The sequence below is a fragment of the Hevea brasiliensis genome, chromosome 6 (assembly GCF_030052815.1).
Source record: "Hevea brasiliensis isolate MT/VB/25A 57/8 chromosome 6, ASM3005281v1, whole genome shotgun sequence".
Taxonomy (NCBI): domain Eukaryota; kingdom Viridiplantae; phylum Streptophyta; class Magnoliopsida; order Malpighiales; family Euphorbiaceae; genus Hevea; species Hevea brasiliensis.
In genome coordinates this window covers 108,098,221-108,120,323 of record NC_079498.1, presented here as the reverse complement: position 1 = coordinate 108,120,323, position 22,103 = coordinate 108,098,221, and the positions used below count along the sequence as shown (strand labels likewise).

At 32.2% G+C, this 22,103-nt stretch overlaps 1 protein-coding gene and 1 pseudogene across 2 annotated transcripts; both read left to right on the top strand.

Annotated features, from left to right (window-relative positions):
* Positions 1-11,192, top strand: part of LOC110641882 (glutamate receptor 2.2-like) — a 30,122-nt pseudogene extending 18,930 nt beyond the window's left edge.
* A 6,401-nt stretch (positions 11,193-17,593) lies between these two features.
* LOC110641843 (nudix hydrolase 16, mitochondrial) lies at positions 17,594-22,027 on the top strand. Of its 2 annotated transcripts, none has more exons than XM_021793703.2 (4): positions 17,594-18,009; positions 19,228-19,342; positions 20,572-20,655; positions 21,563-22,027. In XM_021793703.2, exons 1-4 carry the CDS (start codon positions 17,939-17,941, stop codon positions 21,800-21,802), a joined length of 510 nt encoding a protein of 169 aa, XP_021649395.1. In that variant the 5' UTR covers positions 17,594-17,938; the 3' UTR covers positions 21,803-22,027. The 2 variants fall into 2 exon arrangements, with proteins under 2 accessions (XP_021649395.1, XP_058005171.1); XM_058149188.1 differs by lacking the exon at positions 17,594-18,009 and adding an exon at positions 18,093-18,230.
* The last annotated feature ends 76 nt before the right edge of the window (positions 22,028-22,103 follow it).

Sequence of the window (22,103 nt, the reverse complement as noted above, 5' to 3'; positions counted from 1 at the left end):
TCCATGGGAAATGGTTACTATTTATTCTCTATTGGTTTCCATTTATCACACAAATCAATTACTCATATGTGAATATTGAAGTAGCTCAATTTTAAAACAATCCTTCTTATTGTAACAAATATGTTAATATCAGAGAATCATCCCTAACATAAAATAGCTTGAGTGTAATGAGACAAATAGCTATATGTGTAGACAACTAGAGAATTTTGTCCAAACCACCAAATAAGAAATTTAAACAAACCTCAAGATGACACCCAAAACCTTATAATTTAATATTCAACATAACAAAATGTTTTACGCCAACTCTTGAAAGTAATGAGAAAAACAAAGCATATCTGAATTAGACACATAGTAGTGAGACAAGCAAGTAAAATCCTAATGGAACAATTATCAGTACCAAAAAAATAAATAAATAAATTATTGATCATAATGCAAAATTTCAACTAGAGAGGAACACCATGCATAATGTGACTACCTTAAAGAGTGGAAGGAAAATCCAATCTCTCTCCCAACATTGGTCTAGTCAAATTCCCAATAACCAATTACCTATACTGTAACTTGATAAATTCCACCTAGCTAAAGAGCTAGACTATGACACCAACAATTTATCTAGTCTATCATTTATGCTAAAGCCAACAATTTCTACATATCAGAACAAGGTAATTGTATAAAATTTGTATAGCCTTCCATATATCAAAGATCATATCTTGTTACCTTATAATTCATAACTATGTATAAAAATAAATAAACAAAAAATTAGAAAAAACTCCAATGACATAGGCAAATCTCTAATTTTGTCAATTCTCCATGCTATATTTTTAACGGTCTAGAAACCAAACATAATAGAACAATGTAACAATCAAATTATGAATAAGGAAAAATCAGCTGCACTTTCCAAGGTTTAACAACTCAAATCAATTCATATCACACATAATCCTTCATGAAATTAGCTCACCACAAACTCGAACAAACTTAATTTTACATTGAACAATTGATAAAACAACCTATTAAAACCAAAAGATAAACAAAACTTCAAAGTCAAAGCAACAGAAACCTCATAAATCAATATAAATTACAGTAATTACCCTAATAGCTATGGGTACAATAACAAGAAATAATAACATCACATATGGAAGATAAAAAAATAACCCATAAGCACCAAATTTTATTTGAGCTATATGAATTGAAGCTGAAATTTCTGTATCTCCGCTCATGAAATCAGTTTCCACCTTCATATTTTGCCCAATCAAAACCCCAATAAGGTAAATGCGTAATTTGAGGCAAAGATGGAAAGGCTGGTGGGCAGCAATGGCATTTGAACTTATGAGGACAGCAATAACAGTCCCTTCTCCCTCTGATTTGCGTATTTCTATATTGAAAACTCAATAAGGAAATTTGATTAGAGTTTAAAAAGTGCAAGAGTTCTGGTTTATGGTGGAAGAAAGTCAGAAATTGGTTAGAAAAATGTGGATTTGGGTGGGTTTACTACTGCTGCTTCCTCTTCTGTTTTGCTCCCCATGTTTTTTTTTTCGTTTTTCCAATTCTCCTCCTACGTTTCCCGTTTTTTAATTTTCTCTCTGCTGGAGGCAAGAAAAATCCAGCCCATGTTCTGGAAATGAGTGATAATAAAATTGCCACATGTCAAAAAATTGTAACTTGACCCTTAACTTTTAAAAATTAGGTTTTGACTCTAAAATTTTAAAAATATCAATAAAATCCACAAATAAATTATACTTTTCACCCAAACACTTTTTAATATTTCCCTTCATTTTTTTCTTTTCAAATCAAAAAATTTCTTAAAAAAATTTCTTATTAGAATATATGAATATCCTTTTATATTCTTAAAAGCCAAATAAAGTTAATCATATCTATTTTATATAAAATAACTATTAAATTTTTATTAATTTATAAAATAATATCACCTTAGTGTAATATGATCATTCATAAAAAAAATCATATTTATAAATATAAATAATTTATTTAATTTAATTCCTTCAACATTTATTCTTAATTTTTCATTAAATTTTCTTTTAAATTTTTTTTTTTATAAATTCACTCTCTAATTTTTAATATATCCAAAATTATTATTATTATTATATTATATTATATTTTTAAAAATTGAGGTGTTACCTTACTCAACTAACAATTTCATATTTAATCTCCACTTCCTTAAATCCTCTACTTAAAAAAAAAAACAAAAAAAAAAAGTCATCATCTTTCCATACAGTTAATGTGAATGGTGATAATTAGTTTTACATTACTTAACTTCTCTCTCTAATTTTTTAGAGGGAGATTTTTCTCTCGTCTCGGTCTCATCCCTACCCCTTCGTCTAGCAAAGTCTTTGTTGTTCATCAATTTTCCCTACCCAAAGCCCTCTTCTCCAACCTAGAGTGTGAGTTTGCGCTTTCCAACTCTAGGTTGGATTGTAAATACCCTTTTGGTTGTGTTTTGTGCATATCTGCGTAGATTAGTGAGGGTTGGGTTTCTTTGCAATATGCTTTTTTACTCTTTGTGCGTTGATGTTTTTGTGTGTTCTCTACAGGAGGAGTGCTAACTAATTAAGTCTTCAAAGAGGTTGTTGAATCTCCAGAAGAACCACATATTGCCTTGGTGCTGCTTCTAGTTAGTCCGCAAGAGGATGCAACAAAGGCGTGAGGACGAGCATCTTATGGGTCCAATAGCCGATCGACTATTGGCCACTTGACCCTCAAAGGCACAAAAGCCATATAAGCTCTACTCGTCGACTCTCCTGACTGACCACCGAATCGGGGTGCTTTGTATCAGGAGGCCTTACTTCGTTTCTCTAGAAGATGGTTGTTTTGGTGGGAACTTTGTTGTTCCATTTGTTTCGAGTCGAGTACCAAGGTCCTACTAGTAGTGGTTTTAATAGTTGTTAATAATTTTATTAATATTTAATTATTATATATTATTTATTAATAATTAATTATTTATATAATAATTTAAAATAATAATATTTAGTAAAAATAATTATTAAATTAATTATTAAATATAAAAATAATAATATCATCTCATTAATTTTAATTAAAAAAAAATTTCAATTTTTAAAAATTAAAAAATATAATTTTTTATAAATTAATTTTTTTATTTTTAAAAATTAACATAAATATTATATCACTAAATAATAAATACTATCTTAAAATATTGAACAGGGCTCAAGTGTTTCTCTCCAAGCAGCTATGGAGGGAGGATGGCATTAAGGGCCTGTTTGGTTTAACTGTTGGGTACAGCTGATAACTGGTAGCTGATAGTTGTTACTGATAGCTGATAGTAATTGATTGATGTTAAGTGTTCGGTAAAATTATATTGACTGCTACTGTTCATATGTAAAATGACCAATAAGGGTATGTATTATGTAATTTATTTTATTATTAAAATAATTATATAATTATTAATTTCTTATATATTGCTAATTATTTTATTATTAAAATAAATATATATATTATTAATTTATTATTTCAACAAATTTAATTATTATTGAAATATATAAATAAAAATTAAATATTTTAAAGTAAAATATATTTGAAACTATAGTAAATAATATTTATTTAAAAAAATTAATAATCATTATTTGCCAACATTAAACTACAAGCGATTTAATCACGTAATGCATTCATTTGAAGTGCTCCCCTTTTTTGACAACTTTCTTCCACTTAAATGTCATTTGCATCACGAAATATGTCTGGTGGTATAAAATTTGGACTTTTATCTAATCGCTCAAATGCTGTATCAACCAACGCTTTTCTTCGAATGTAATTATGTAATGCCATGGACACAACTACTATATCTCTTTGTAGATAAAATGAATAAGGAGGCATTGTTCGTAATATCTTCCATCTTGCCTTCCAAACTCCAAAAGTTCGTTCAATGCAACATCTTAGAGATGAATGCCAATGATTAAAAATTTCTTTGAGTTCCCTTGGCCTTCCACCACGTTGAAAATCAGGTAAATGATATCTAGTACCTTTATAAGGTGCAAGATATCTTTCCATCTGTTGATATCCAGCATCCACTACATAATATTTTCCTACATATGAAATATATTTTATTAAAAAAACAAATCACTAATGTATAATAGTATAAGGTTTGTATCTATATATTTGTGTACATCTGTGTACTTGCCTTTTTATGACCAATTGAAAAAAGAAGTGAGAAAAATGAAAATAAAATATGCATTTACCTGATGGTGGTTTGGGGAAGTTTAAATTTTGTTTATTGATAGCATACTGGAAAAGGCGTCCATCATGAGTTGTACTTTCCCATCCTACCATTACGAATGTAAATTGCATATCAAAGCTACAAGCAGCCATAATATTTTGGGTAGACACCCCTTTTCTACCAATAAATCGAATCATATTTTCTTCTTGAACACAAGCAGACACATGAGTTTCATCAATTGCTCCAATGCAGTCCTATTTTTCAAATGTTTAGATTTTAAAATTAAAATACTTAATGATTTTTAATGATATTTGTAATATAGTACTACATATAAAGATAAGAAAAAAATTTGAAAAATATACCTTGAAATAAGGCATATATCTGTCATCATTCAGTATTTCAGGAGGAATATTACTGAACATTCTTTCTTGAACTTGCCTATTTGAAGCTCCCAAAGCGAGAACATATAAAAATATGTCAACTTTTTCTAAAATAGTCATTTTTTTAGAACATTTTAATTTGTAATGACGCTCTAAGTCTAGACAAATTTTTATTAATATGTCTTTATCCATTCTGAATAAATTAACACATCTTCTCTCATTACCTCTCATTATTTCTTGTAACCATACAAGTCCTGTATGGAATGAATCCATACAAGGTTCTTTATGAATATAAGACAAGTAATAGCTACATATAATATCAACTGCATATGTGGTTGTTTGCCAAACTTCATCGTCATCATCATCCCAAATCATTCGCTGAACAACATTCATATCTATCAAGAAAAAATAAAAAAAAAATAAACCTCATATATAAATTAATATTAAGTACTAAATATTTTAACTTTAAAAGTTCATGATTATACTAAAACTTTATTGCAATGCCAAACTTGATAATTAAGAGTTCAAACAAGTAATGAAAATAGGAAAAATAGCAAATACAAGTAATAGCATATACTAAGTAGAAGGCTTCCACACACCATTAGTCCATAATGAGAAATGAAATTGAAGCCATTTCCACTTTGTTTCTGCATCTTTGAGAGTATTGTACATCTCTCTTTTTGACTTTTGATCAAGTAACAGTGTGCAGAAAAAATGAATATCGCTTCCTTTCTCTATAAGTGGCAAAGTTAATACATCTTTCATAACTTCTTTAATAGAACAACCTGGGCGATCTCTCAAAAGACTACACATAGTTGCAGTCTTAGACTCCATGGTCTCTTTTATAGTTTCTTTTAGCTATTTAACTGTATCAGTCATCTGTGTAGCACCTGAAACCTTTTTGCCCTTATTATCCTTTTTTTTCTTTGTTGCATGGTCATTAGACAACTCTTTCCTCTTTTGTTTTTGCACGTTATGTTGACTATTATCATTTTTTGTATTCTCTAAATCCACATTTTCACCTACTGCTTGACTGAATAAACCTCTAGATCCAAAACCAGCATTCATCATTTCATTTAAATCATCATCAAAATTAGATTCTGCATTAATATTCTCCTCAACACGATCTGCGGTATTAAATTGTTGCGTCTCCTGAGTTTCATTAGGTAAAACTCCATATGATGGTGCATATGCAAATTCTCCAGTAGTCACAGTTCCTAGAAATATTTCTTGATAGTTTTCATAAAACTCTTGTCCAATTCCTTTCTCTCGAAATCTTGCAAAATTTGAATTTTCCTAATACATATAAAAATCAAAACATTAGTGTTAATAAATAATTAAATGCCTTTTTGTTTAATAAAGCCTTAAAAGCTAATTCTTTATTTAACTTACCTTAATTTTTTTGTTCCACCACTCATCAGGAGCAACAACTGTGCCTTTTATGGGATCCCATCCTAATCCTGTTTCATTCCCTTTTAATGCTTTCCACATCTTCCATTGATCTTTCATCCAATCCCACTTGTGCCTTAATTGCTCTTTAGTATACTCTACACCAACTTGCCTCAATTCATTCTGTAACCATGTATTTCCTTCGTCACCCCATCCATTACCATTTCTCTTGCCCAAATTAGTGGCTTGAACACAAATTTTAACAAACAAGTTAAATTGTTCACTACTCCATGCCACCCTTCCAGCACCCTTATTTTTTGTAGCCTTATCAACCTATAAAGATGAATGCTATTAATTCCAAATAAAAATAACATTCAAGTAAATAAAAGTATGCAAAAGTATTAAACATAAATCCCCATTTGAGATTAATTCAAGAAAAAAACATGAAAGTAAGTTTCCTATTTTGCAAGAATTCAAGCTTTTGAAAGGCAAATAAAACTAAAAATAATAATCTAGACCTTCAGTATTACATGAATTTATCATGAGATAACTAATAATAACTCTTTCCATAATCCCCAAATTCCAATGATAAACATCAAATAATTCCTAGTACTATAGTTAATTGCAGCATTAAAATTGATAATGAGAATTGGAAATTGACTTGTTTAGTTAATAAAAGAACTGTACAACCAACTTCTATTACAAATTGACCTCTTGAAAAAATACCAAGAAACATGAGATCACCATATTCTAGACTTTATATATCTAACATAATTAACAATTCTTTTTTTTTTATATTAACTGTTTAATTTTAAAGTTTGTTCTATCTTGGATTAAGAACAATGTTTAACCAAAACCAAATAAGTAGTAATGAGAATTCGAAGGACTGATCAATAAATTTGAGCCATACTACTTCTAGGTCCCTAATTATTTCCAAGGTGTGATTCCCATATCTGGCAAAATTAATAATATCCTCAACTAAATTATTATCTCATATCTCGATCACTAAATATACTGGAATTAGATTGAACCTTTTGGATCGATTCAAAGGGCAATGAATAATAACTTGTCATCAGCTCTCATGCTAAATAAATATAACACATCTTTTTCCCTAAGAAAGTTCTACTAGAAATAAACATTGTGTTTGAAGCACTATATTTGATGCTTAATTCAACACTATTTGACCAAAGGTGCTTAATAATAACACAAATAGTTATTGCTCCCCATGTTTTCAGGCAATCATGCACCAAATGAAAGTAATTACTGATTCTTCTTTCTATTAGTATAGCTTTCTATTCATTACAATTAACCTTTTTAATTAACATCTATAGCAGAATCACACTGAAGAAAATTTTCATTTGATTTAAGTAATAGTTTCAGCGTACCTTCAAGGTTCTAGAAAATCACAATAAAGATCCACACACTTTCAAGGCATCTAACCATGCCCTATGAAGGCCCACAAAAGGAACTCAAGGTACAATTTGATGTCTCATGTGTTTTAATTTTTCTACTTGATCTCAAAAGTGTTAGACCTATTCTAAATGCCAACAACCAAAACTCCATTTGAAACAGGCTTGATTCCATGTGATACAATGGAAGCAAAGGAGTAATTGAAATAATTCATGATGTGATGACTATTCTAATGCAAAGCATTCAGACCTCTAAAGATGTCTATCATCATAAATAGAACAAGATTACTACTGTTCTAGGCACAAAACATAATTTCTAAGTCAAGCTCTTAGATTCATGAACACCATTGATTCTTTTTATTGTTAGGTGAATAGCATCAGGAAAAAAGAAAAAAAAAAAATATATATATATATATATAATTGTTGACTTTTTCTTTGTGAGGTGAATAGGGAAAAAATAAATTGATTTTTTTTTATTGTGAGGTGAACAGAGGAAAAAGAAATTGATTTTCAATTCTTTCATTAGGAGGTGAATAGCATCGGAAAAAGAAATTAATTTTCAATATATATAGCAACTATTGTTGACTTTTTTCTTTGTGAGGTGAATAGGGGAAAAATAAATTAATTTTTTTTATTGTGAGGTGAACAGAGGAAAAAGAAATTGATTTTTAATTTCTTTCATTGGGAGGTGAATAGCATCTATATATATATATATAGCAGTTATTTCGTCATTGTGAGGTGAACAAGAGAAAAAGAAATTGATTTTTTTCTTTGTGAGGTGAATTGCATCGGAGGAAAAGAAATTACAGTCAAGATATATATATATATATATGTATATATATATATATATGCAGCTAAACTGAAATCATAATGTATGAGTTCATAATTTGAGTTTAGAGTTGCTACCTTTTACTCTTTGTTCATAAGCAGTGTGATCACATATCATTAGAATTAAATTAGATTCAAAACTAAAAAAGGAGACACAACAGTAATATAAATAGAATTAAAAATCAGAAAAACATACATTCTTGACTCAATAAGGGATAATCTGATGCATTTAAATGTCACAAATTAATTCTACCTTGAGAAGAAATTAGAATTTCAATTGATAAGCTCAAGAATGAGACACAATGATGGCACAGAAATTGAAAAGAAATCATAGCTTCGATAGAAATAAAAGCAAGAAAATAAAATAAGGAAAATTACATATTAGAAAGAAATCGGTATTTTGATTCAAATAGGAGCAAGAAGATAATACATTGAAGGACAATACGTAAATATTAAAGTAAGGATATTTTAGTCAAAAAATAAAAAAATGTATAGAGCAATTCTAAACAGCTCCTATTTTAGAGCTGATAGAATCTGCAGCTGATAAGTATCCTATCAACTGCCTTTTAGTTATCAGCTAATTTTTTAGAGTTTTACTAAATACTTTAATTCAGCTATTTAGATGTCCATCAGCTATCAGCTGAATCCAACAGCTGAACCAAACACTCCTAAGGCTGTTGCTAGATACAGGTTTGATTCTTGGCCCTCGGCCGTGTTTGGTTGTGTTGGTTTAATTTCTTTGCGCCTCCTTCTTTTGTATTCTGGTGATCTTAGGGCTTGTTTCTTGGGTTGGAGTTTTAAGCCCAAATCTTGTACTAACCTCGTTAATGAAATTTATCTTTCCCAAAAAAACAAAAAGTGTGAATGGTGATGGAGCAAGAAGGGTAGAATTTTGGGTGCCTAGAAAAAGGATTTTCAAAATAAAGAAATCTTCGGCTAATAACAGTTCTCTTGAAACAATTTTGTGGCCAGGGATACAGCTTCAATCTGCCAAGGTTGGGAAATTCCAACAAATGGGAAAAAAAATTGAAATTGAGAATAGAAGTACCAGTGAAGGAATGCTTAACTCAACGTATGAATGTGACAAGATAGCCTGGTACAGACACGTCAAAAGTTGAAGGATACTGCATAGATCTTTATGAGCATGTCCCCCTTGCCAATCCAGATGGGCAGAGCGTTGGAGCTTACAACGATTGATCTATCAAGTCTTCATAGGGGTAAAACTCCTTTTTCCTAATTCTTTTTAGTTCAATTCCATAAATAAACTTGTTCATTTCTTCAAATTAGTAGAGTCAGAGAAACTAAAAAATGGAATCCTTGTCAATTGTTATTATCAACAGAACTTCGATGCTGCGGTGGGAGATATATCAATGGTGGCCTGCAGGTCCTTTTACGTCGACTTTACTTTGCCTTATATGGAATCTGGCCGCGAATATTGTGCCGACTACAGACGATGAGAGCATGAAAGACATGGGACCTCGGGGTGACAAACTTGGTTTTCTTTATTTTCATTGGGTTTGTAGTCTGGGTTCTTGAACACAGAATAAATGAGGATTTTCGAGGACCTCCTTCGCACCAAGTTGGCACTAGTTTCTGGTTTTCCGTCTCAAACATGGTTTTTGCTCATAGTAATCTCCTTTAACTTCTGAATTACTGTGTCACTCTCTCTCTCTCTCTCTCTCTCTCTCTCTTTCTCCGTGTTTGTACTTGAAATTAAATGTAATAATTTGTGAACTCTATAATGACAGGGAAAGAAGTGGTGAGCAACGTGGCTAGAATAGTGGTGATCATTTGGTGCTTTGGTTGACTTTGTTCCGACGCAAAGTTACAAAGTAGTTTATCAAGCTTTTTAACCATTCAACAACTCCAGCCCACTGTTACAACCGTAGATGAGCTCAACAAGAAGGGGGACTTTGTGGATTAACGAAAGGATCTTTTGTTAAGGAAACTTTGAAATGCTTGGGTTTTGAAGAATCCAAGCTAGTCCCTCATAAATCTGCTGAAGATTGCGACCAACTCCTTTCCAAAGGTTACAAAAATGGAGGTGTAGCTGCTGCTTTTGAAGGACCCACATCTATACACCTCATTCTTGCACCGAATTGCTCCAAGTATGCCCTTGTTGAATCTGCATCAATGTTTGAAGCCCCGCGTTGGAAATACGTATCAAATATTCAAGAATTTAACACGGATGATCTTGGCTTCGTTGGTTCTCTCTGCCTGAACTATGTTCTTCTTTCGTTGTTTCCCATATGGTTTTCTTTTGTTATGTGGATTTCAGGCCTTCTCCAGTGGTTCTCCTCTACCACCTGATGTTTGTAGAAGCAATTTTGAAAGTGGCAGAGAATAAAATCAAGGAAATAGAGGGAAAATGGTTTGGGCAACTGGGGACCTGTCCAGATCGCAGCAACTCGTATCCTTCAAATAGTCTGGGTCTCAGTAGCTTCTGGGGTCTATTCTTGATTGCTGGAATAGCTTCACTTATGGCTCTAACAATATACACTGGAATGGTTATATACCAAAACAGGGGAGTTTCCATGCCCTCTAATTCCAGAGTTTCAATATGGAGAAGAATTCTTCAACCAAAAGGACTTCAAATCCCTTACTTTCAAGAAAAGCATAGTAGATGATGGAAGTGGTGTTACTGTTCTGTAATAGTTCAACCAAGCCCATCCGCCTGTTCAATACGCACAGATTTCCCTAGAGAGCAATAAACCCCTTTAAGGCTTTAACAGAATCCAAATGGGCTAACATATGGTCAAGAGGAAGCATTGTTCATTGAGCTTAGTGACCCCAATCAAGCAACATCCACCGCAATTGAACTAGAACGTGAAAATTGTTAATAACAGAAAACTAAGTTTGATCTTAACTCACAATTGTATTGTTGAAATGTGCCAAGATTTTATATATTATGATGTAATTAATTAACCCTTTAGAGACTGTTTGATTAATGCTCTGTTTTGACTCTTCCTCCTCTTCTCTGCAACGAAGTTTATCTTTTGTTTTGTGTTTTTGTTGAGGACTGGGTAGAAACATTAGCTGGGCCAAGTCCAATTCCAACAAAAAACTTGGCCCAGAAAATCGGCCCCAAACTGATCTATATTCTATATATGAAAGTAGGCCTAGCTTCATGGGAACGGATTCAGATTTTTTTTTTTCTTTCCTGACTAAATAGGTCCAGAAAGCTTCCATCCTCTTTTTATCAGGATTTGCAAGACAAACCCCTGATTTATGAGTCAATAATTCCTGTAATCAATACTCTCCAAAGCCCTATGGCATCTAATTGCCATGTGATGTTCTCAGGACGTGGCAGTGGAATATGTTTTGCCACCCCACCTGTATTAAACTGTAAATCCTTTTCCAACAATTATATTATCTTTTTTTGATGTTTTGCACACTGTTTTTCAGATAAAAGAAGCAAAAAGCTTTCCTTTTTTTTTTTTTTTCTTGTTTTGAAGGCAAAAGAAAAAGAAAATCCCTTTCCTATTTATTTTCTGGCAAGCGAAGAAACACACAAGCACTAGGCCACTGGCCATAAAACCATCTGAAAAATGAAATAAGAGCAGGGGAAATGTTACTGGAAATGTCAGGTGCATTTTAGACCCACTTTTTAATCACTACAATTCAATCAAAATCCAAAATCTTATACAGCAAGAGCAACAACATTTCCTCCAACCTCAGCGGGGGAGAAAGCCAAGAACATGAGAGCAGCCATAATCCCAACTGGAAAGAACAGAAGCAGCAAAGGTGGAGGAGGCAACGGGGGCAAAAGCAATGGCAACACCAACATTGACGCCGCAAGAACCACCAGCAATACAACACTCACCAAGCCGAAACAACGCATCGTAGTCTTCTCTGTACTGTTCTTGATCTTGTTGGTGCTCTTACCATTTCTTGCAAAGCAGCAAGATTTGCAAATTTAAATAACAAAAAGCAGCCCAAGAATACAAACTTTTCAAGATAATGATTCGTTTCTTGGACTTTAGACGGTCAAGAATCAAGAACCAAGAAACAAGAAAGAGAAAGCTAATTCAATGGATTGGAATGTTGAGAGCGAAGAAAATCACAAATCACAAATGCCCGTTCAGGGAATGCAACGTGTATATATAGAGGCATAAAGGGTTGTCAAAATAAGAGCCGTTGATTAGCCAAATGTGGGACCAGGTAGGGGGTTGAGATATTGTTTTCTGGGTGGAGAAATCTGGTTTGGGGCATTGGTCCGAATCAGACAGAATCAAAGCAGCAGATCCCAATATATATTCAGCTGATACGTCTAGGGAACTTGTATAGAATAGTTTAAGATGAAAATGTAGTTTAAGAAGATAATTAAAGAGCTAATTAGGTTTTCATTGTGTTTTGGGTTTTGTTGTTTTGTCTATTTTTGGATGTTTGCTTGCTTTGTTTATCATTTTGAACTAAAACAATGTGCTGGAATGGAATTACAAAAAAGATCTCAGCCTCTCATATTCATTATACAATATGATTAATTAATTCCCTAAAAAGGACTCTACTCTATTAGAGACAGCTGCCATGCCTATAATTAAAATATACTTGTAAAGTTGATTGGAGGTTGTAAAGTTCCCTCAAGCATTTTTTTTTTTTCTTAAATTCATCAACACCACCTTTTTCAAGTCTTTTATTTCCTGGTATCAGTGATTTTAATAGATTAAAATTCATAAATTTTTCTCATCTAAACTTATATTTTTAATAAATTTAATATATAATATATATAATAAAATTTACTTATTAAATATATGAGACTCATATATTTATATCTTATATTTATAATAAATATACTCAAAAATTTCTCATCTAATAAATTTATACTAATTGGATATATAATAAAAATGTAATTTAATAAAATGGGTAAAATTAAAAATATATGAAATAATAAAACAGATAAAGTTGAAAATTTGTCAACCCCCATTAGGATATATATTCCCCTTATGAAAGGAGGTTTATCAATGTAATATAATTGTAACCCAATTCATCCTATGAAATAGTTCATTTAAGCAAAAGGCAGGTAAATTGTCAAATGCAAAATGTCTTTCACTTTAGTCAATCACAAAACCTAACACGATTCAATTATACTTAAAATTGACCTTTCTTTTCACATGCCTAATGAAAATTTATTGAATCACCATATTTGATAAATGTTAGGATTTCAAAATGTTCAGTCAAATGGATTCAATACATGAACTAAATTACTATGCATTAATTAAGAAACGTGGGTTTTAATTAATGTTGTACTTTGTTTACAAATTAGATTAGACTTGGAAAGGTGAAATAGGAAATTATGTATCAAGTAATTGTATTCTTTTTTGGTTTCTTCACATTTTTATTTATAATAAAATGTATTAATTATGTCTTAATTTCACCTACAAAGTTTATAAGTCATAAAATATAACATATTTTTTTCATTAATTTAGTTTTCAATTCAAGAACATGTAATTATTTTACAGATAAGTCCAATTGAATCAAAATTTATCAATAAAGTATAATATTATTTAGGCTTTGTTTAGAATTATGGCTGAACGGCCGAATTTCTTAAAAAAATATTATTTTATATATTATAAAAAAAAACCCACTTAAAAAAGTTTTTTAATTATTTTAAAGTTCTTAAGATTAAAATATATTAAATGAAGGGTTGAGTTAAACCCGAATTTACTAAATTTAACATATTATCACTAAATTATGCACATCGTTATAATTTTAAATTAATTTTTAATAATATTTAATTAATATATTTAAAAAAAAAAAAGCATTTCTTTGTGATAATAAAACCAAATAAAATCTTAGTTTTACAATGGGAATGATAAAGATAGTTTTCAAACATTGTGATGATTATGATTTGTAAACCTTTAAAGGGTATCATATATTTCAAAATGCAATAAGTGAGATTAGAAATTTATAAAGAAAATTATTAACAACACTTTATTTTATACTAGTATTCCTTTTTATTTGAAATAATAATACATGTGGAAACAAAGAGTATTGAGATTAATTTTGATTGTCCAAAAATCATGGCTAGTCACAATCGAATTTGATTAATTTCAATTTTAATTTTAAATTAAATTGATTTAATTCTAATAACTTAAAATCAATAAATCACTTACAATAAAAAGTGAGTTCTCACACAATTATGCATGAATTTTATTTCTTTTAAAGTAAAATTTTTTAAGTTAAAAAAATTAAATTTTTTTTTTATTTTAAATAATTTTCAAACAGAAAAATTAAATGATCATTTAAAGAAAACCTATAAACACAATACTTAAAAAAAAAAAAAAAATCAATATAGAAAAGCAGAATGCGTAAAATAAGCTATCAAGAAACAAGAAGATACGATAGCTAGCTTGTAAAGTGAAAAGAAGAAATAAAGAAAAGGAAATGGAGGATTTGAAAGATGCTCCCCAAAGTCCAAGAATGCTGGGAAGCATGGACATGGTCCTTTCTTTTATTTTTTGTATGGAGTATATCAGAAACCCACTTGCTCATTATCATCCTCAATACTATCAAATCGATCCTTTTTTTTTTTTTTTCTCTTCTAATTCTAAACAACACCAACCCCACAGCGTCTCAGTTCAATGCATGGTTTGAGAGGTTGAGTCGTCAAAAGCCTTTCAAAGCTGTGGCGTCTGACACTCTCTTATAAAAAAATTTATGGCTGAAGATATGATTCACATGGAACTTGGAAGATGGCTTCATTTCTTTACCTTGTGATTTCTCAATTCAAGAAGGAATATGTCCAAGTTGGTACACTTGCACTGTCCTTCTTTCTTTCTTTTTTTCAATTAATTTCATGTGTGCAATGTATCTGCTCACACCTATCCCACGCGCCTACGTCTCTCTTTCGCCCTCCAAAAAAAAAGAAAAGTCACCTACTACAATGAGTACTAACAAAACAAAATCTATTCATGTGTGAAATTTGCTTGATTTGATCAAGTTTTCCTGTTTATTGTTTGCGAGAAGGTGAGCTTTCCAAAGAGGATTCCATCAAATGGTCATTCCACCAGCACAAGGCTCTTTTGTGATTTGTGATATGTCATTTCTTTTACCCTGTTTTGGAACTTTTACAGAGCCTTGCCTTCCTTGAACAAAACAATGACTGAGGGAAGGAAACAGCCAACGGAAGTTTGGCAAGAGGGAGGCCTTTAATTTCAGAAATCACCCAAAAACAAGAAGAAATTTCTCTCTCTAAAAGGATGAGAGAGAAGATCCGCCTCCTTTCAATAATAATTCAAATAGTAATGCAGCCATATTTATCAAAATTGATGTTTTAATCTGTGTGATTATTGTTTTTGTTAAGCGCGACGCTGTTCTATTTTAGAATACTATAAAATTAAGACTCTGGGATGTCCTGAGAATGTTCACATATCAGGTCCAAAATATAAACTACGCCCAACCTAAACTTGTTCTGACGAAGCTTAATCTTATATCCACCAAGTCCAATACCAAATAGCTTTTAGGAGTGGAATGTCAAAATTAGTTCTAAGGTTGAGTTTTTACCCCACCCATGAATCCTGTAGAAGGAAAATTCCAGGACTAAGTTCTTGTTACACTTTCATAAGCTCACCCTGTTGCAACAATCTATTATCTGTCAAAGCATCAAGACTCTTCATTTAAAAGGAAACAAAATTTGCTCTCAATCGCTAATAACCGTACCCCATGCATAACCAGATTAAGGGTTGCGTGTTATTGTGAGACAAATCAGATTTCAATAACCAAGGTTAATTCCTGTCAACTTGGCCGTCAGAATTCTCATTACTAAGGCAAACAGAAGCTGACATTTGTTTTCCAAGCATTGAGTTTTCTTTATGTTTGGACTGGAAACTTTGCAAGGCTATCTGAACCAATTCAAGGAAACCATATTAGAAACAGAACCGATCAAAGAATGAATTTTGCAAATACAAAAAATATCATAGAATAATTCTTAATTAAACAACTATGCAACTGTCTTGTTAAGACCCGTGATTCAGGCTTAACTATGAAGGTGAATTAGAAAGGAAGAAGAGGGAATTCTGATATGTGCTAATCGAGTCTTATGATCGCTGTGTAATTGGTCCTTTTTTTTTTTTTTTGCCAATTCTACCTAAAATGGAGTTTGCAGTGCCAAAGTTCCACCAGTTAATGGAGTTTGCTACTCTTCGATCTTGTCGTCATTCCCAGTTAATGGAGTTTGCTACTCTTCGATCTTGTCGTCATTCCCAATCATAGCACTTGGAATCATTCCACTGGAGTTGGAATTCCTGCAGAAGAAAACAGTTAAAGTTTCACCGAGTCAAGGTGGTATTCTGAAAGGTTCAGGAGAACACAGAGAAAAGGATCATGGTGGATTAACGAGATAAGGAAGAAGATTGACTGTCCCTAGTCGTTCATATACAAGGGGAAACTTTCCCTGGTGTTCATATAAATATTTGAGTCTTTCTTGAATGGTTCCTCACCAAAAGCTATAGATTGGACCAATTCACCGATGACTTCAGAGCTATTAAAAATGAGATCATTCCATCTTGTCAAATGAACTTCCAAATAGAAAAACATTGAATCAGTATATCCTTCCACCCAATAAGTAATTATGCAAAAACACCCACCAAGCTAAATTCTCAAGCACTAGCCTTGCTTGGTAAATGTTCCAGAAATTGAAGCAATGAAGGTTCCGGTTTTCTGTTTTCCTTTCATAGGCAGCTTAGCTATCTTCCGCAGATTTTGGATTCTTGGCCACTGAAGCTTAACATGTTGAACTTTGGGCCAAGCAAATTTGCCAATATCAAACCTTGGGTTAGCCCATGAATTACGAGGGCCAAATATACCCATCATATAAATGTTGTAAACATTGAGTAGGCTGAATTTGACTGAGCCCACTGCATTTGACCCCATGAATGATTAGTTCGTATTTTATAACATTCGCGTTTTACATTTTGACCTATCTAGCCTTTGCATCCTAAATTGACTTTTTTCATTTATAAAATACATTAATAGAAACTCTGAGCCATAACTCATAAAATATTAATCTTTTCAAAGAAAATTTTAATTTATAAATTTCCCATCTCATTACATAATATTCGAAATAATTACTTTAATTTAATTATAAAAAATAAGACTATTAAATTTTATTGAATTAAAAATATATTTAAAAATAAAATTTAATTATGAAAAATATCAAAATACGAAGATATATATTGTTAGAAGCACTTATAAGGGATATTAAAAAAAATAAAAAATAAAAAAGCGGCTCTGAAGAGAGAGAGAGAGAGAGAGAGAGAGATGTGAGCTGATAATTACAGTTATAACAACGCAGTTGGCTGTAGCCGAAGCCTTTCTGCTGATTGACCCCACCACCCCACGTGACTTTGACCACCCCCACCGTCCGATCCGATCCGTTTCATGCGCTTCACCTTTTTAAGCCCCCTTTCTCGCTCCTCTCTCTAAACAGCTCTACTTTCTCTCCAATATCTTAAAAAGGAAAATAAAAAAATCTCTCTTTTTTCTTTAAAAAAAAATTTTTCATTTTTCCTCTTCTTCGACCAAACCTAAATGCACACGCAATCACCATAAAAAGGAAAATTCTGCAGCCATTAGATCATGTCACGTTGCTTTAATCTCTACCGTCGACGCCTGGACTAGCAATGCCGGAGATATTATCCAGTGCATGCATAAGCATTTGTCAGATTTGCAGTAGAGCCAGCCAATGGGCGCGATGATCAATTTTGTTGATAATAAAGAAACTGGGTTTTGAGAAGGGAAAGGATTCGTTTCGTAGTATGTCTGAATTGGTGGCCCGCACAGGTCGACATCAGCAGCGGTACGAGGGCGGTTGTCGCCTTGTCGCTGGGTATTTCATACTGTCCTCTAAAATTATATCTTTATATCTGTATTTGTATTTGTATTCGCATAGGTATATGTGTGTGTATGTATATGATGATTTGTGAGATTGTCAAATGTTCGATAATGTCATTGTCACTTGTAAAAGGGTTGTCTTTTAGCTTTTCTTAGTAAGAGCTTGACAGATTGGATTGGTTTAATGATGTGTTTTTCCACTCTGTTGTTCGAATGGTACCTTTTTTTTTTTTTATTCTTTATGGGGATTTAAAGGGTTCTTTTCTCTCCTACTGTAATTGGCCATTTTGGGTTATATTATTCTTTCTAACCGGTATTTGGTGGGACCTGGTTCTTTCATTTGTTTCTCTGTTTTTTTTTTTTTTGTGGCTGGGGGGGAAGAAGGGGGAAGGGGTTTGTGGAGGGTTATTGACTTTGATGAGGTGATGTACTTGATTGTAGGATGAATTCATTTGGAGGGTTTTACAAGTTAGTTGTTAAGGAATTGTTGAGCATATTCTTCTAGAAGGGGATTTGGGATGGCAGCGCTCGTTAGATTATACTAACTCTGTTAAATGTTTTGAGTTTGACCCTCTATGCATGAACATCAAGGAAACAGAATATCGTCTTTATTTTAAAAGGGATACTTCCTCCAATTTCTCTTCACCTCTCTCATATTTGATTCTCTTCTATTTTCTAATGTTATCGAATACTACATATAAAGAAATACCAATCCTATAGATTTTGTTTGGTATAAATTATTTGCAAGGAAAGAATTCAATTGAGATCTTGTACAATCATGCTTAATTTTTATTTTTTTAAAATAAAATTTATTTTAAAGTTAAAAGGAATTGAATTATTTCTTTCCAAACACGAGAATTGATAAAAATAAATTAATTGAATTAAATTCTTATAAAATTCTAGATTCCAAACAGGGGGATAGTCAAACAATGTTTATTCCTTTTAAGGTTCTTTGTTTTCCTTCACATTTTCCTATTGGACTTCCTGTATGTGCTGTTTGGATAGTGATATCTTTTTATTCAGTGAATTCATGTTATTGTGTTTGCTTGTAGTTGGGAACTATGTAGTGATAACTGATAAACTTAAATTTTATGCCGAAACATTTTTGTATTGCCTGTGAGAACTGAGAATGTTGCTGATGCTTTTGATCGATGGTGCAAAAGCTCACTGTTGTTTGATCTCGAGTCACTAACTCTACAGATTATATTGGCAGGTGTATTCCTTTTAGGTATAGAAATGACGATGAAAATGATGATGCTGAGGCTGAGAAGCTTGTTGAGGTTCTTATGATCAACTCAACTAGTGGACCAGGCCTCCTTTTTCCAAAGGTAAAATGTATATGCCTTGTTACTATGAAAGTCCTGTTCTTCCTTTTATTTTGTTTTTCTGTAATTATCAAGTTTTGATTGAGATAATGTTTTAAGTTGCAAACTGTTACACTGTGACACTATTACCTAGCAAACACGAATGATAATGTACCAAAATAAATGGTGGGAGAGCTTCTTGGTCAATACGTAGAAGCTTAGAAAATTTGCTGTTTTGTCATTTGCCAGTTATGCATGGTGCACAAATACTGATTTCATATTGATGGTTAAATTTTTTGGCTCAGTATATAAACTAACCTCAGGCCACTTTTAGTGAACTGTAGTTGGAGCATAATAGAGGTGGACATGTGCCTGTACACAGCAACATGTCATTGTGGTGAATGTGCTTTTGATAAATGATGCTTTTTGAGACAGACCTCTGTTTTTTAGGCATTCAATATAGTCGAGTTTCAGAAGTAATTATAAGATCAGTTGTGCTGTTTGAGATTTATAAAAATCATTCTGACATATCAGCACATGCATTGTAATCTGGTATGGGTGTGCTCACTGCTCATGCATGTCTTGCAAATGGGAAGGGTAGTTACTTTCGTTCCTTTTATTTGTGAAATTGGCTAGATGTTTGAAGAATCACTGCCCATGTTAATCCATTACATGTTTTGGATCTTGAAACCTAGCTTTTACATTATGCTAGACAGAGAAAAATGGGGGGAAAGAAAAAGGGGGAGAAACTTTTGGAAAAATTGCATTTTTCCATTTTGGAAGAAGAAGGAAAGTAGGTGAAAAGATAATGAAGATAAAATTGCACATGAAGCCCTAAAAAATTTTCTTCCAAAAATTTGGAAGGTAATGGAGGTAAAATGAAGAAAATTGTAATCATGGCAACAAAATCTTTAACCATGAAGATAAAAGATAAAATTGTAACTTTTCCATCGTAAAACTATTTTCGCATGATTCTTTTTCCTTACATTTTTAATCCATCCTATCCTAACAAGAGGATAAAAGCTAATTTCCATCCACTTTCAATCCTCCTAAATTGTTCCCTGACAAAGTATCAAAGAGCTAAAGTGGGATGATATCAGGTGGTTAAATCCAGTCACTTGGAAGTTTCTGTTTGTGTATACAAGGATAAGTTTCAACTAGAATCCCTTTTTTTTTCTTTAATGCTCAAGGAAGTTATAAAATGCTACATTTTGTAATTTTTGTTCTTTTTTCTTTTTTAAATTTACTTGTAGGGAGGGTGGGAGAATGATGAAACTGTTAAAGAGGCTGCAGTGAGGGAAGCCATCGAAGAAGCTGGAGTTCGAGGCGACCTAATGGTGAGAGTTTGTTTATATTGATTTACTCCCTTTTTCTTTTTGTGATTATCTGATGCGGATAATAATTCAGTGATAATTTTATAACTTCTCTATATCTTAAAATTTTGAAATTCGTTTGGCATTCAAGTGTTTCACCCATTTCATTGTCTAGCTGGATGAACATCTTGTTTTATGGTATTTGATTTCTGATCTTCATGTATAGTAATTGCTTGTATAATGCTTCTATTTATCTTAATTGGTTTTTTTTATTAACAAAAATCCAGCAAAAGAGGCAACTTTTTAAAATACTGATAATAGTTCTGTTAAAGTATTCTCCACAAGCTTTCTGTTAGCATGTTAATTACATAAATTTTAGCTGCAACCAGAATGTATGACAAAGTGAAGGAAGCCTCTGGAACATTTTTTTTTTTTGCAAACAAATGCATGAACTCTCTTTGATTCAACAATTATGGATATGTTTTAGAATTAATTTGAGAGAAAGGTTTCATTTCTGCAAAGTTGACTAGCAAGTGTAAATTAATTTGACATGTTTTCCTCAAGGTTTGGAAAAAAAAGTTGGTCGCTTTTCTTGTCTTGTCTTTTCTTCTGCATTTATCGGTCACATTATGGAATTGAACTGCCTAATCTGAGGTTCTGGAGTATTTGACTTTGCCAGTACACACAAAAGCTCCACGCACAGTGATTAGACAATTATGCAAGGAAGACACCTTTGATATCCTTCTGTGTTATTTTGGCAGCTTTACCTATGCTTGGCATTTGTGTGGTTGTATTAGCTGAGATAGCCTCAGTGAATCTAAATAATAGGTTTTAGGTTTTGACGTCAGTTGGGTGATTTACGTAATTGTTTTTGCATCTTTGGGTTTAGAGTCTAATGGATCCAACTCTTATTTGTATCTCCGGGTTTCAGGATTTCATAGGGAATTATCACTTCAAGAGTAAAACACTCCAAGATGAGTGTTGCCCGGAAGGTCTATGTAAAGCTTCAATGTTTGCTTTGTTTGTCAAGGAGGAGCTTCAGTCATGGCCAGAACAGAGCACCAGAACGAGAAGTTGGTTGACTATATCTGAAGCAGTTGAGAATTGCCGACATAAATGGATGGAAGAGGCTCTGAAGCAATTCTCTATATGGCTTGAAGATAAGATGTAAACTACTGCAAACAATCCACTTAATGAAGATTGATTTTCTGTGTGCATAAAGCAAAACTTTATGCTCACAGATTCTTGATAGATGTTGCTGCAATTTTCTTCATCTCTTCAGAGAATCAGAATAGTTGCAAAGTTTTAGGATTACCTAGCTTTTTTTTTTTTATGTTTTCAGAGTCCTGTTTCATGTTACTGACCTCTTGGCATTTTAATCCATCACCATTTGTTCCTTGTTGGTGTATCATTTTATTTAGAATTTAGGCCATTGAAAGGCCTTACACTTTCCCCACAATTATACTATCAAA

Coding starts and splice junctions, on each gene's coding strand:
- LOC110641843 (XM_021793703.2), top strand. CDS start 17,939: ATGTCTGAATTGGTGGCCCGCACAGGTCGACATCAGCAGCGGTACGAG. Junction 18,010..19,227: donor GGTTGTCGCCTTGTCGCTGG/GTATTTCATACT, acceptor TTATATTGGCAG/GTGTATTCCTTTTAGGTATA. Junction 19,343..20,571: donor CAGGCCTCCTTTTTCCAAAG/GTAAAATGTATA, acceptor ATTTACTTGTAG/GGAGGGTGGGAGAATGATGA.